The 16,059-nt window shown below is 41.7% G+C and overlaps 1 protein-coding gene across 1 annotated transcript in view; it reads left to right on the top strand.

Moving 5' to 3' along the window:
- Positions 1 to 16,059, top strand: part of LOC147355799 (solute carrier family 5 member 4-like) — a 28,276-nt gene that overhangs the window by 10,377 nt on the left and 1,840 nt on the right. The window contains 5 exon segments of the mRNA XM_086346154.1: positions 1,361 to 1,581; positions 5,079 to 5,214; positions 8,631 to 8,738; positions 10,841 to 10,991; positions 13,663 to 13,835. Of these exon segments, the coding sequence (XP_086202280.1) occupies positions 1,361 to 1,581; positions 5,079 to 5,214; positions 8,631 to 8,738; positions 10,841 to 10,991; positions 13,663 to 13,835 (789 nt within the window).

Genomic DNA, 16,059 nt, shown 5'->3' with positions numbered 1-16,059 from the left:
GTCGTGCCAGATCACTATTGATGAATCTGATTTACAGCTTGCTAATTTTTGGCTTCTTTTATTATAGTTTTTGCTTTTGTTTGCCTAGAAAATCCATGCATAAAGTGAAAAAGGATATAGGGTGAAAACAAATCCTTTTCATCCCTCCCTTGTCCGGCAGTCACCCTGCTCCAACACCCACTCAGGCTGCACTGAATGCGACATTCCTGAACACGCAGGCACCTAATCAGAGCCTAAGATACGAGGCAGACACTGATCGAACTACAGAGACAACAAATTCATAATGATGACTGAGGATTTCGTCAGAACATGGTTGCCATTAACCGCATGCGGCCATTTAAATTTAAGCTAATTAAAAATTCAGTTCCTCACTTGCTTAGCCATATTTCAAGCACTCAATACATGGCAGTGTCCTGCACTCAGCTGCCCAGTCATGTCCAAGTCTCTATGACCCCATGGACTGTAGCCCACCAAGCTCCTCTGTCCGTGGGATTTTTCAGGCAAAAATACTGGAGTGGGTTGCCATTTTGGTCCTCCAGGGGATCTTCCCGACCCAGGGATGCACCCACATCTCCCGTGTCTCCTGCGTTGCAGATTCTTTACCCACTGAGCCATTAGGGAAGCCCCAATATATGGCCAGTAGTTACCCCATTGGACAGCACAGATATGTAACAGTTCCATCATTGTAGGAAGTTCTATTGCACAACGCTACTCCTGAAGCAACTGCTACTACCAATTCCTTGTGAACTTGCTACTTAGCCAGAATTTCTGTTTTTCTCATTCACACTCCTTTGATTTCTGGCCTCAGTGGTGTATGCCCTGGCATCAGCTTCTCTAAGACTCACTTATCCTATCCTATGGGTAAACTCTCACCTCCTAGGCCCTCCATGTATTTTTGCTACAAACCGTATTTCCTTTATCAGAACAATTTCCTTGTATTGTCTGCATCTTCCCTTAGGTTGAGTTCATTTTGCACATAATCCCACCACAGTATTTGGTACACACAACGTGTTAGTGCTAAATTAAATAATGAATAAAAAAGTAAACTGTCAGACTCAACTGGACAACTGTAATATCTACCACTCTAAAATTTACTCTGATGAATTTTGTGTCATCTCAACCTTTATAAGTTGTCCCAAATGTCTGGGCTCATCTTTCTAAGGTTTCCATCCATTGTGGTTCTTTCCTACACCTGAGTAGCTTTTCCAGACCCTCCCAGTGGGGTAAGTTTCCCTATGTCCCCTCACCACACATAATCTGATTGGAGGTGTTTGAGTACCTCCACGACAAAGGAGTGATCATTAACTCTTTCGATGTCTAAGATTTGACAGAAATTTCATTTTATCCAATTCCTTTTCAGCTTTTGCCGAAGTCGGAGGCTACGAGAATTTTACAGAGAAGTACATGAATGCCATCCCAACCATAGTGGAGGGAGACAACCTGACAATCAAATCCAAGTGTTACACCCCTCAGGGAGACTCCTTCCATATTTTTCGAGATGCTGTCACTGGGGATATTCCATGGCCAGGAACAATATTCGGAATGACTGTTGTAGCTGCATGGTATTGGTGTACAGATCAGGTAAAGTGTGTGTGTGTGTGTGTGTGTGTGTGTGTGTGTGTGTCTGTGTGTGTCTGTGTGTGTGTGTGTGAGAGAGAGAGAGAGATACATGAATATGTTTATGTTGTTCTTTTTCTACTCATAGAAAAACATCTAGTTTCTATTTCATACACACACATCATTTAAAGAGCCAAACACTTCTATTAATACGATGCTTATTATGAAAAATGAAAAGAAAATGGACCCTTTCCTGGTGGCTCAGATGGTAAGGAGTCTGCCTGCAAAGCAGGAGACCTGGGTTCGATCCCTAGGTCAGAAAGAACCCCTGGAGAAGGGCATGACAACCCACTCCAGTATCCTTGCTTGGAGAATTCCATGGACAGAGAAGTCTGGCAGGCTACAGTCCATGGGTTCACAAAGAATCAGACATGACTGAGTGACTAATACTGTTATGAAAAATAGCTCTCTGGTGTCCAACTTTCTACCTATTTCTCATCTCCCAAAGGCAAACAATTTCAGCTTCCTCAGTTAAATATTTTGGTATGTATTTTTATTCTCTAAATCCTGTACTCACTGTATAGTTTGTGAACGACTGGCATGGATATTACCTTAGAGTTTATTAGACATGAATGCTCTTACATGCTACCCACACCCATTGAATCAGAATTTTCTCATAAACCTGATTCCCGGGAGATTCAAATAAATCCTTGTATTGCGCCCTCTTAGTTTTCCAGTTTTAGAGTTTTCTATTGGCTTCCCATAAAGAGAGATGAGAGTTTAGCTTTTTCAGTTTTCCACTCTCAATCCCCTACAGGCACACCTCCTTTCATTCATCTTCCTAATAGATCCAGTTCACAGTTTTGGCGAGATGTGCATTCAATGCAGCAACTTTTGTGACTACATAAATGTAACTCACAACCAAGCTACATAATATTCTCTGATTGACTTTTCTTTAGCTTTTTCTTTTCCCTAAAATGAATAACTCTAAATACTTTTGTTTTAAATTTTCTTGGTGATTATTACTCATTCAATAACAAACCCTCAGCAAATTGCCTGAATCTCCTCTCATTTCGTGCAAGCACATCAAGTATTCTATGAGCTCCTTCTTTTCTCTTAGAGCCTTTCATCTCTCACCAACTCTTGGGTTGTCCACTGTACCTGGCTCTCATCCTAACTCAGAACTCCCTTCACTACTATATTTGGCATCCCCTTTGCTTCATTCTTGGCTTGTATTTCCTATCCCCAATATTCTACATCATCATCTTTCTTTGTTTAATCCTGCTTTTTGAGGCAATGAATTATCCAGTTAGTTGCTGATAAAGAAGGGAGATACATTTGCTGTGAATTTGCATGTTTCAAAATGTCTTCACTCCAACTCTTAGTAAATTGATCTCTGGCTCTGTGCAGATTTGTAGGTTGGAAATAATCTTCCCAGAGTCATAGATTCATTGTATTTTGACTTCCACCATCACAGGTGAGAAGTCTGAAGTTATTCTTGATCTTTTGGGTGCGACTCTGCTGGGGAAAAAATTGAAGGCAGAAGTAGAAGAGGGTGATAGAGTATGAGATGGTTGGATGGCATCACTGATTCAAGGGACATGAACTTGGGCAAACTCCTGGAGTTAGTGAGGGACAGGGAGGCCTGGTGTGCTACAGTCCACGGGGTCACAAAGAGTCAGACATGACTGAGTGACTGAACAACTGCTTTTTCTCTCTGGAAACTTGCCTTTCCTTTGGCCTCAATATTTTGAAATTTCACCACAATGTACTATTGTGTGTGGGTCTATTTTTATCCATTATGACAGGCCGCTGTGAACTTCTGTGATCAGGTAACTGATCTCTTGACTGATTTGGGGAGATTCTTTCTTTGCTGCCTTCCATTTTGTTTCCTCGTATCTGGAACTCTACTTTTGGGTGTTGGTCTTCCTCAGCTGGTTCTCTAATGTTTTTACTTCTTCTCTCCATCATCCGTCTCTTGGTCTTTTGCTCTACTTAATAGGAGACTTTCTTAATTTTATCCTCCAGTTTTTCTGCCTTTGTATTTAAAGCTTCTAAGATCTTATTTTTTTGTTTTCTGGGTGCTCCTTTTTATAGCAAATGAGTTTGTTTTTATTTTGGTGGGTTTTTTTTTTTTTTTTTGAAGTTTTCTTCTTCCTAAATAGTCTCTGTCAACTTAAACCTACAATTTCACAATTTTAACTCACTTTAAATCAATGGCCATACAATGTCAGTGTCAGTTCTCTTTTTCTCTATATAGTAAACTGATTTCCTCAACATATCTATCAAAGAATGCATCCTTACACCACTGATTTGTGGGACCATCTTTATTACTTATATTTGCCTCTGACTGACTTACTTCCTATAAGTGACCTCACATCCTTCTTAGATGTAGGGGCTGAACCTGCTTGTTTGCTGACAGGGCTCTCTCCTCACCTTTAATTTGTGTTGCCCCTCCAACCATCAGCTTCCAGGCCTTTGTCCAAAAATATCGCCTGCTCCCTCAGCACTAAATAACACTGTCCCTAACAGATCTGTCTCCCCAAAGACAGTTAAGCAGAAAAAGACATCTTTGTTTCACAACATTCCTTGAGAAGAAAAAGTGACATCAAAATGTTATTATGGTTAGAAGTTCTGCTTTGCTACGAAATTTATTAGTCAAGAAATTGTACAACTTAAGTAGGAATTATGAAATTATATACATTCGTTTTCCCAGGACCATCATATTTGATTCATAACTCAGTGTGGTCTGAAGAAATCTAGAGATGAATATCTCAGAATTCTATTCTGATGGCTGCCTGACTCTGAGGTTTCCAGTTCAGTGAGCTCGCTTTCCCTTCGGGATAATTGCCTAACAATAGTTGAGAGAAACCAATGAGTATGAGACTTATTTAGTCACATACTTAGTAGAATATCAAAGACTTCCCAGGTGACACAGTGGTAAACAGTCTGCCTTTCAAAGCAGGAGACAGGTTCCATCCCTAGGTCAGGAAGATCCCCTGGAGTAGGAAATGGCAAGCTGCTCCAGGATTCTTGCCTGGAAAATTCCACCTGGTGGGCTATGGTCCATGAGGTCACGAAGAGTCAGACATGACTGAGGGGCTGAGAGCGTGCACACACACACACATCAAAGGCACAACTTGTGGCAAAAGTCAATAGTGACAGCTTTGTACCTGGAAAAGCACATGGCCCTTGTTGCAGTTTAGCCTGGGAGCTGTAAACATGTTTTAATAGTAGTGATAGGTACTGATTTAAATGTAACGAGTCTTACAAACATACCAAGTATTCAGGATGCCCTACAAGAGATAACCCTATTTAGAGATGAAAAAACTGAGACTCACAGAAGTCAAATATTCATGTAAGAGGAGCAAGGATTCAAGTTCCAATTTTACTCTGAAGCCCATTATTTTGCACTACCATGACTCTCTTCTTCACTATAACATTAATTCTGAAGAGAGGCACTCCCCTTCACTGAAGTCACCCCCCGGTTTTCTCGTGACTACGTCATGTTTCCCTGGCAGGTCACTGTGCAGCGCTGCCTGTCAGGCAAGGACATGTCCCACGTGAAGGCTGCCTGCATCATGTGTGGGTACCTGAAGCTGCTGCCCATGTTCCTCATGGTGATGCCAGGGATGATCAGCCGCATCCTGTTCACAGGTGAGTCTTGAATCCATAGATCCTTTTTTTTTTTTTTTTAATTACACGTGAATTCTGAGTAGTGGTTTCAAGATAGATAAAAACTTCGATAAACTAGAAAACCCATTACATACGTCAGTAAAAGCAGAATCCCAAGTGGCGAGAACAGCCTGTGCAGAGGCTTAGAAGCAGGAAATGTTGGCACACTTGACATTCTGTTCTCTTATTTCTTTTGTACTGTACGCCTGTCTCCTTGCAGACATTTGAGCTTGCGAGCCTGTTTTCATGAGTGGCTTGGATTTAAGCTAGTCTAGAAGATAATGCAGGAGGATGAGATAAACTGGAAAATGTGAGCTGAGTGAGCTGTGATGGTTGAGTCCAAGACATCTTTGACTGAGAAAGTCTTCAAGATTCACTGTCACTTCTTGGTCCTTCCAAGATGGTTGGAGACTGGACTGGGCTTTGGAATTGGGTTGTACGGGTACTTTAACTTTTGATCCAGCTGAAAGTAGCTGCTAATGTTAAAAATCCTCCTTAAAAAGTCAACTCTTACTTTATTACGAAGGGTACAGGAAATACATTCAGCTAAGCAAGGCGTCTGGTTCTAGTGGGGCAATCCATCAGACAACACTGAATCCACATCGTATTTTCTCAACTGGGCATCAGTTTATTTAGCTAAAATCTTGTTACAAAGAAAATCACCTTTTTCCCCCCAAAATGATCCATTTTATTGTAAATATCTCCTTATAGGCATTGCTTGTGCTTCAATTCCCACTCTCCTTTATTTTTTTGTCTTAAATTTTTTTAATGATGTTTATTTCAAGACTACTGTTTCCTTGGGGGTGTGGTGTCATGTTAAAATGATTCCCCTACACAGCAAGTTAGAATGTTTCTTTGTTCTTCTTGCTGCAACATTATAGTGCTGTTGAAAATATCCAACAAGTAAAGAATGGTCGAAGAAATTACTATATCCCTCTTCATAGAAAATTGCACACAAGGGGCTGAAGACTATCTCAAAAGTCAGGAAAATGCTGAAGTTATTATGTTGAATGTAAAAAGCAGATTACAAAATATTACCTCAACAATTACCATAGCAATGCAAATATATGTATATATATATATATATATATGTATATATATCTCTAATACAATATATATGTATATATATCTCTAATACATATATATATGTATATATATCTCTAATACAATATATATGTATATATATCTCTAATACAATATATATGTATATATATCTCTAATACAATAAATATGTATATATATCTCTAATACATATATATATGTATATATATCTCTAATCCTTTCCTTGGTGGAAAAGGATTAGAGAAGACTATTGAAAAAACGAAAGAAGTTAAAGTGCTAAGGTATTAGCATTCAGGGTGGGTTTTGTTTTGTTTTGTTTTACTTTACAATATTGTATTGGTTTTGCCATACATCAACATGCATCCACCACAGGTGTACACGTGTTCCCCATCCTGAACCCCCTTCCCTCCCCATACCATCCCTCTGGGTCATCCCAGTGCACCAGCCCCAGGCTTCCTGTATCCTGCATCGAACCTGGACTGGCGATTCGTTTCTTATATGATATTATACATGTTTTAATGCCATTCTCCCAAATCATCCCCCCCCTCTCCCACAGAGTCCAAAAGACTGTTCTATACATCTGGATCTCTTTTGCTGTCTCACATACAGAGTTGTCATTACCATCTTTCTAAATTCCATATATATGTGTTAGTATACTGTATTGGTGTTTTTCTTTCTGGCTTACTTCACTCTGTATAACAGGCTCCAGTTTCACCCACCTCATTAGAACTGATTCAAATGTATTCTTTTTAATGGCTGAGTAATACTCCATTGTGTATATGTACCACAGCTTTCTTATCCATCTGTCTGCTGATGGACATCTAGGTTGCTTCCATGTCCTGGCTATTATAAACAGTGCTGCGATGAACATTGGGGTACACGTGCTCTTTCAATTCTGGTTTCCTCGGAGTGTATGGCCAGCAGTGGGATTGCTGGGTCGTATGGCAGTTCTATTTCCAGTTTTTTAAGGGATCTCCACACTGTTCTCCATAGTGGCTGTACTAGTTTGCATTCCTACCAACAGTGTAAGAGGGTTCCCTTTTCTCCCCACCCTCTCCAGCATTTATTGCTTTGGATCGCAAGCCATTCTGACCGGCGTGAAATGGTACCTCATAGTGGTTTTGATTTGCATTTCTCTGATAATGAGTGATGTTGAGCATCTTTTCATGTGTTTGTTAACCATCTGTATGTCTTCTTTGGAGAAATGTCTATTTAGTTCTTTGGCCCATTTTTTGATTGGGTCATTTATTTTTCTGGAATTGAGCTGCAGGAGTTGCTTGTATATTTCTGAGATTAGTTGTTTGTCAGTTGCTTCATTTGCTATTATTTTCTCCCATTCTGAAGGCTGCCTTTTCACCTTGCTTATAGTTTCTTTTGTTGTGCAGAAGCTTTTAATTTTAAATAGATCCCATTTGTTTATTTTTGCTTTTATTTCCAATATTCTGGGAGGTGGGTCATAGAGGATCCTGCTGTGATGTATGTCGGAGAGTGTTTTGTCTATGTTCTCCTCTGGGGGTTTTATAGTTTCTGGTCTTATGTTTAGATGTTTAATCCATTTTGAGTTTATTTTTGTGTATGGTGTTAGAAAGTGTTCTAGTTTCATTCTTTTACAAGTGGTTGACTAGTTTTCCCAGCACCACTTGTTAAAGAGATTGTCTTTTCTCCATTGTATATTCTTACCTCCTTTGTCAAAGAAAAGGTGTCCATAGGTGCATGGGTTTATCTCTGGGCTTTCTGTTTTGTTCCATTGATCTATGGGTGGGTTTTTTTTTAATCAAGTTTTGCTGTCTGTTGTCATTGTTTAAGGGGAAAAAAAAGATATTGTGCAAATGCCACGGTGAAGTAAGATATCATCCCACATGGGGCAGGCACTCCAACAACCAGCACAGGTGATGCTTCTTAGACACAGGTGGTAAAAGACCGGGCTAAGTGGTCAGACAAGGCTAACTTCCCGGGTGATGTGGTGGGGGGGTGCTGGGGTGGGAGTAGGGGTGCGGTTGGCTTTGTCTCTGCGGTTCTGTGCTCCTCAGAGCAGTTGCACTGTCGCAGCTTTGTTGGAGGATGGAGCAGCTCCCTCTGTTTGCTGTACTGCTCGCACCCAGCCACATCCCCAAGAAGAGCCCTGCCCCTTAGGTCAGTGCACAGGGAAGCTATAGGCACGAGACACTTAGGAGGTCGTATTCTGGGCAAAAAGGGAGCAGGTTCAGAGTGCGGAGTTCAAAGTTGAATCTCTAATTTCCATGCATGGAAATTCGTCTCTATGTCCAATGGTTGTAGATCTTACCTGTTTGACCCCACTCACTGAACCCACTTTTCTGAATCCGCCCCCCGCTCAGAGAAGGTGGCCTGTGTTGTACCTTCGGAATGTGTGAGGCACTGTGGAGTTAAAGTCGGCTGCTCCAACTCTGCTTACCCAATGCTGGTGATGGAACTGATGCCCAATGGTAAGAAAACATCCATGCTCAGATGACTGGATGGAGAAAATGTGACGCTCAGTAGAGATAGATGGATGGATGAATGATAGAGAGAGAGAGAGAGAGAGGTGTTGATAAGTGAACAGTATTCAGCTGTAGGGCTTCCCCAACAGATCAATGGTAAAGAATCTGCCTGCAGTGCGGATGCCACAAGTTGCCCTGGGTTGGGAAGATCCCATGAAGGAGGAAATGGCAACCCACTCCAGTTCTTCCCTGGAGAATCCCGTAGACAGAGGAGCCTGGCAGACTACAGTCCATAGGGTCACAAAGATTCAGACACCTCTGAGCAATTGAGCATGCATACATGCTGCTGCTGCTGCTGCTAAGTCGTCTCAGTCGTGTCCGACTCTGTGCGACCCCACAGACGGCAGCCCACCAGGCTCCCCCATCCGTGGGATTCTCCAGGCAAGAACACTGGAGTGGGTTGCCATTTCCTTCTGCATTCAGCCTTAAAAAAAAGAAGGAAATCCTGCCACTTTCAACAACATAGATGAAGCTGGAGGACATTATGCTGAGTGAAACAAGTCAAGCACCTGAAGACAAATACTGCATGACATCACTTATATGTGGAATCTAAAGAAATCAAACTCCAAGAAGCAGAGAGTAGAGGGTGATCATCAGCGGCTAGGGTGGAGAGGGGCAGTCATGGGAAGATGTTGATCACAAAGGGTATAAACTTTCTGTTATAAGATGAATAAGTTCTAGAGACCTAATGTATATATATTAACTATATATATATACACACATATATATGTATATATATTAACTATAGTTAATAATAATACATTACTAATGCTTAAAACTAAGAGAATAGATCTCAAGTATAATCATCACAAAACCAGAATATGGTAACCATGTGAGTGATGGATATGTTAATTAGCCTGACTGTGGTAACCATGTCACATCAAGTTGTACACCTTAATACTACAATTGATATCTATCAATCATACCTTGATAAATCTTTGTGCTGGGACTGCCTCAGAGGCCAGGTCTGTAGATGGGCCATGAGAAAGGGTTATGGCATAATCCTTAATCATTCTTACTTCCATTAATTCTGTTGTTTTCATCGAACCTCTCTTGAACACCTTCCATAGGCTACCAGCCCTGTTCTTGGCCTGGGGAATACAGAAATTAACCAGATATAATTCTTATTAGAAGAATTCTTACTCCTCTGAATTCAAAACTATCAAGGCAATCAGGGGCATTTAAAAGATTGATTTATCAATAAAAGAGTTTCATAGCAATAAACTTAGAAGTTCAGAGGACTAGAGGTTAAATATTCATTCTGCTTTCTTTACAGCAGTGGTACCCAAATAATATACCTCAATCTATTTAATTTGCAACTGTTTATTGAGTGCCTACTATGTGCCAGACACTGCCTGGTGCTCAGAAAACATCAGTGAAGTAGGCACAAAATCCCCTATTAAAATTCACATTCCAGTTTGGTGAGATAAAAAACAAACCACACATTATGTGAAATAAGAAAGTTATTAGGATACTGGATGGTGAGCAGGGTAAGGGGCTCAGTAGTGAGCAGGCGATCCTGTGCCTTAGGCTCATTAAAGGTTGGCTGACACTTTTGCGACCTTTCTCCTCCCCGACCCACATGAGCATTGTCAAGAGGAAGGGAGCAGGACCCGCAGGTGACCCCATCCACCCTCTTTCACACTTTGGGAAGCCTACATGGCATTACTAATAAGCAGAGGGAACTGAAGGGTAAAGTTGCCACAATTTTTCAAAACTCTGCTTTGCCCACCAAAGATGTCTTCAAGAGAACCTCCCACCAGGCTTTTCCCTCTCCGGTTCCCTAACCTTCAGGAAGCCAAGAATTCCTCCCCAAAGAAAGGTGGCAGAACCCGGTTTCCTGTCTTTCAAATGGTCTCTAAGTTTATATATACAACCAAAATTATATGCTGGACTATTATCAAGGCACCAGGAAACGTGCAGGAAGTGCCATATGATAAGCCATGTCGACAGGCACACCAGTCAGTGACTATTCCAGGTTTGGCAAGGTCCTCATAGACCATGGTGTTCAGCTCCTAACCAGTGGCTGCGCCCTCTCCCGGCCCCAGGACTGCGAGGCCTGATGATGTCAGTCATGCTGGCCTCTCTCATGAGCTCCCTGACGTCCATCTTCAACAGCGCCAGTGCCCTCTTCACCATCGATCTGTACACCAAGATCCGGAAGAGAGCATCTGAGAAAGAGCTCCTCATAGCTGGACGGTGAGACACTCCTGGTTTCTGTCTAAAATTTCTCTGCAAAAAAAGCAGACATAGGGACTTCCCTGGTGGTCTAGTGGCTAAGACTTTGCACTCCCGATGCAGGGGGCCTGGGTTCGATCCCTGGTTGGGGAACTAAGACTGGGTACAACCAAATAAATTTTTTTTAAAAGAAAGAAAGAAAAAGGCAGATAAATGAGCTAGAACCTCCTCAACTTTGGGTTTAGGAAACTAACCATAGCATTCTAGAGTAGGAGGAAGAGACCTTTATGCTTAGTCGCTAAGCTGTGTCCGACTCCTTTGAAACCCCATGGACTGTAGCCCTCCAGGCTCCTCCATCCATGGGATTTCCCTGGCAAGAATACTGGAGTGGGTTGCCATTTCCTACTCCAGATGATCTTCTGACCCAGAGATCTAACCCTTGTCTGCTGTGTCTCCTGCATTGGCAGACAGATTTGGAAGAGACGTTAGAGGACATTTAATTCAACTTCATCCTTCTAGCTACAAAACTGGGGGCCACATTTTAAGTGAAATAGTTGCTTTGTCCAGACTTTCAAATGCCTCTGTTTCTTATTTCTTCCTCTCCTCACACCATCTCCCAACCACATCATCATGATACTCCTTCCATGCTTTCCTGGGGGTGCACATGTCCCACTTACTCTGATAGACTAAATGCACTGTCTCTAGAAGCTTCCATGTGTATTAAACCATCCACACACTACTACAGAGGAGTTTATCAACTACATTCATTAAGAAATGAGGTATTAAGAGAAACTGCCCACCTGTCTAAACAGTCATGCGTTATTGAATACAGTTACAGTTGCTTTAGTAAATTAAGCGCCTAGAGGCGAAAATTCCAAGGGCTCACTTGTCCAGATCTTGACTCTGGACAAAGGACAGGAAGAAAAATAAGACACCTGTGCTTTCGTGGTGGGGACAGTGTCAGACTAGAATTCAGCAGGTCCCGAGAGGCAGCGGTCACACTAAGAGGTATGTACTCTTAGGCATCATTCTACATTAAGTCCCAATGATCAACTAATGAGCTTTTCTTTTTATCTCTCTTATTAAATGTCTACTACATCTCAGAATACAAATATGAAAAAAGGATATATATATGACACGCAGTTTCCTGCTTTGTGGGATTTATGCCCTTGTGAGAAAAGCAAACAATAAATGTACTTTATACCTGGCTTCCCAGGTGGCTCAGTGGTAAAGAATCCACCTGCCAATGAAGGAGACACAAGGGACACGAGTTCGACCCCTGGGTCGGGAAGATCCTCTAGAGGAGGAAATGGAAACCATTCCAGTATTCTTGCCTGGGAAGCCTCATGGACAGAGGAGCCTGATGGGCTACAGTTCTTGAGGATGCAAAGAGTCAGACATGACTGAGCGTCTGTGTGCACACACACACACACTCAAACACATTGTATACCTGATAACAAAAAATGTTAGATAGACAAGCAAAACAGGATTAAAGACTGGTGGCTACTGAAGACGGGTGCTCAGGGAGTCCTCCCTTGAGGGCGTAACGTTTGAGCACAACCCTGAAGGAAGTAGAGGAGTGAGTCCCATGGCTCAGTGTGGACAGAACAGTCAGTGCTGCGTGCTTTCAAGAGTCATATGTCATGCGTGTGAGGACCACAGGGGTGAGGCTGGCACATGAGGAGCAGCTGGGAGGGAGATAGGAAGCACAGTCAGAGAGGTAAAGGGAGGTAAGGGCACACAGGGCCGTTTAAGCCGTAACAAGACTTTGGATTTCATTCCACGTATGTTAGAAATCAGTCAAAGATAAGAGCAAGGGAGGTGTGTGATTTGCTTTCCAATGAAGATAACAACTAGGATAGCGGGTGTTATCTGCCGAATTTTTACTGTGTTCTAGGCGCCGTGCTCAGACTTGCCATGGTTTATCACATTTACTTATTGCAAAGTTGCAGAGGTTTTGTAAAGATTAAATGAGACGCTTGTGCCTCAGTCTCCTGCCCAGAAGCTTGCCCCTCCCGTCTCTCAATCTTCAGGTCTCTATTCCAGGTGAGCACAGGGCGGTGATAACCTTCTACAGAAAGTCCAGTAAACTGCTCTTGTTTGTTTACTTATACAACAAGCATAACTGGAGTTTAGAAGAGTGAATCAGCCATGTCCCCGGACCCCAGGAGCCTCTAGTAGGTTTTTACTGTTTATCAATATTTTAGCCGACTTTCTCTACCTGTCAAAGTACTCAAGTAGCAAAACGCACAAATCAGCATTTCCGGCCACTTCAGTCCGCGTATCTGTTTTAATTCCCACCTGTACAAACCGACTTAGTTTCTCTCAAGCTACGATAAAAGACCACCATGGGAGTCTGCTTTCTTTATCTGCAAATAATTGCTTCTTAATAGAAATAGTGTGCTGTCGTTTCAACTGACATATCGCATAAACCACAGTACAGATTAATCAATTGCTGACATTTGAGTATTTAATCTCATTGTTGAAGATATTATGACTAATTATAGATAAGCAATTGCTTTATTAGAATTTTACTAACAGACAATCACTAGGCACAGTGTGGCTCCATGTGAGGTCAAGGAGCTTGATTTTATTTGGAAAATCAATGAATGGCCTCAGAATGAATTAAAACATAATGCAAGCACCAATAAGGCTTTTGTTTAATATTGAAATCATCCTATTTTCTTCCCAGGTTATTTATCATTCTCTTAATTGCCATCAGCATTGTGTGGGTGCCTCTAGTACAGGTTGCTCAAAATGGACAACTGTTCCATTACATAGGATCTATTTCTAGCTACCTCGGGCCTCCAATTGCAGCTGTCTTCCTGCTTGCCATCTTCTGTAAAAGAGTCAACGAACAGGTAAGTGAAGATCGGGAAACTTCTCCCCTGCTGGAGTGAGAAAAAGGTATTTCATTCACTGGTAGAAAAATGCGTTCTTCCCACCCTATTTATACAATTCAAGGCCCCTCTCAATTTCAACTGTGCTCAGCTACAATTCCTAATTCTAACTAGAGTGTATAGAAACATGGTGCGCACTCAGAGTACAGTCTTTATATTTCTTACAAAATAGTATCTACATCCTCGTCACAGAGCTGAGGAACACAAGGTCTGGAGTAAGACCACCAGGGTCCAGTCCTGGCTCTACCACTGAGTATCACTGTGATCTTAATCAGACCATTTGACTCTGTAAAATTAAGACAATCACAGTGCCTACCTTAAAAGATTGATGTAAGAAAATTTAAAAGATGTTTAAAACATGAAGTACTTAGAAAAAAATCTACTACATTCATAAAGATTTTTAAAATGTTTATGTTATGATGTATGTAATTGATTATTAGGGGCCTTGAACATTTAATTGCTTTTTTGTTCCCAGGTATTAGCCTTATTATAATAATTTTCAGATGAGGAACAGATGCGGAGAGATTAATATGTATGTTCTTTCCATATGTTACTTAACGTTAGTAAGTGGGATCTTGAGATACAGACTAAGGTCTTCCTCCATCTTAAGCTCACAGTCTTAATCCGTACGTAATACTGTTTTTCCTAAATATAACATTTTGATCGGGCTTCTCTAGTGGCTCAGTGGAAAAGAATCCACCTGCAATGCAGGAGATGTGGGTTCAATCTCTGGATTGGGAAGATCCCCTGGAGAAGAAAATGGCAATCCACCCCAGTATTCTTGCTTGAGAAATCCCATGCACAGAGGAGCCTGGCGAGCTATAGTCCGTGGGGTTGCAAAAGGGTCAGACACAACTTAGCAACTAAACAACAACAAATTGTTGATCAGGGGAACAGGGATACATGTTTCTACTCCCACCAACTTCACAGATAAAATAAATGCTTTTAATTGTCAAAAGTTTAATAAAGTTGTCAAACTACCTAATATCAATTCTTTAAATTGTATAACCTAAGGCATGAAAAAGATGGGAATACAGACCACCTGACCTGCCTCTTGAGAAACCTCTATGCAGGTCAGGAAGCAACAGTTAGAACTGGACATGGAACAACAGACTGGTTCCAAATAGGAAAAGGAGTACGTCAAGGCTGCATATTGTCACCCTGCTTATTTAACTTATATGCAGAGTACATCATGAGAAACGCTGGACTGGAAGAAACACAAACTGGAATCAAGATTTCCTGGAGAAATCTCAATAACCTCAGATATGCAGATGACACCACCCTTATGGCAGAAAGTGAAGAGGAACTCAAAAGCCTCTTGATGAAAGTGAAAGTGGAGAGTGAAAAAGTTGGCTTAAAGCTCAACATTCAGAAAATGAAGATCATGGCATCCAGTCCCATCACTTCATGGGAAATAGATGGGGAAACAGTGGAAACAGTGTCAGACTTTATTTTGGGGGGCTCCAAAATCACTGCAGATAGTGACTGCAGCCATGAAATTAAAAGACTCTTACTCCTTGGAAGGAAAGTTATGACCAACCTAGATAGCATATTCAAAAGCAGAGACATTACTTTGCCAACAAAGGTCCGTCTAGTCAAGGCTATGGTTTTTCCTGTGGTCATGTATGGATGTGAGAGTTGGACTGTGAAGAAGGCTGATCGCCGAAGAATTGATGCTTTTGAACTGTGGTGTTGGAGAAGACTCTTGAGAGTCCCTTGGACTGCAAGGAGATCCAACCAGTCCATTCTGAAGGAGATCAGCCCTGGGATTTCTTTGGAGGGAATGATGCTGAAGCTGAAACTCCAGTACTTTGGCCACCTCATGTGAAGAGTTGACTCATTGGAAAAGACTCTGATGCTGGGAGGGATTGAGGGCAGGAGGAGAAGGGGACGACAGAGGATGAGATGGCTGGATGGCATCACTGACTCGATGGACGTGGGTCTGGGTGAACTCCGGGAGTTGATGATAGACAGGGAGGCCTGGCGTGCTGCGATTCACGGGGTCGAAAAGAGTCGGACACGACTGAGCGACTGAACTGAACTGAAGGCATAGTTATGTTTATTCACCAAAATGTCACAAGTTTTAACATATATATATATTTATAAAGTCAAACACAAAGAAAACTTGAGTTTTTGTCAGGGTAGGCAGTAGTGTCCTGGAGTTGGAGAACCAACAGTGGAATGATCTT

Source organism: Bos grunniens, chromosome 17 (assembly GCF_055505025.1).
Source record: "Bos grunniens cultivar Pamir isolate PY7600 chromosome 17, Bosgru_T2T1.0, whole genome shotgun sequence".
NCBI lineage: Eukaryota > Metazoa > Chordata > Mammalia > Artiodactyla > Bovidae > Bos > Bos grunniens.
This window is presented reverse-complemented; position numbering and strand designations above follow the sequence as displayed.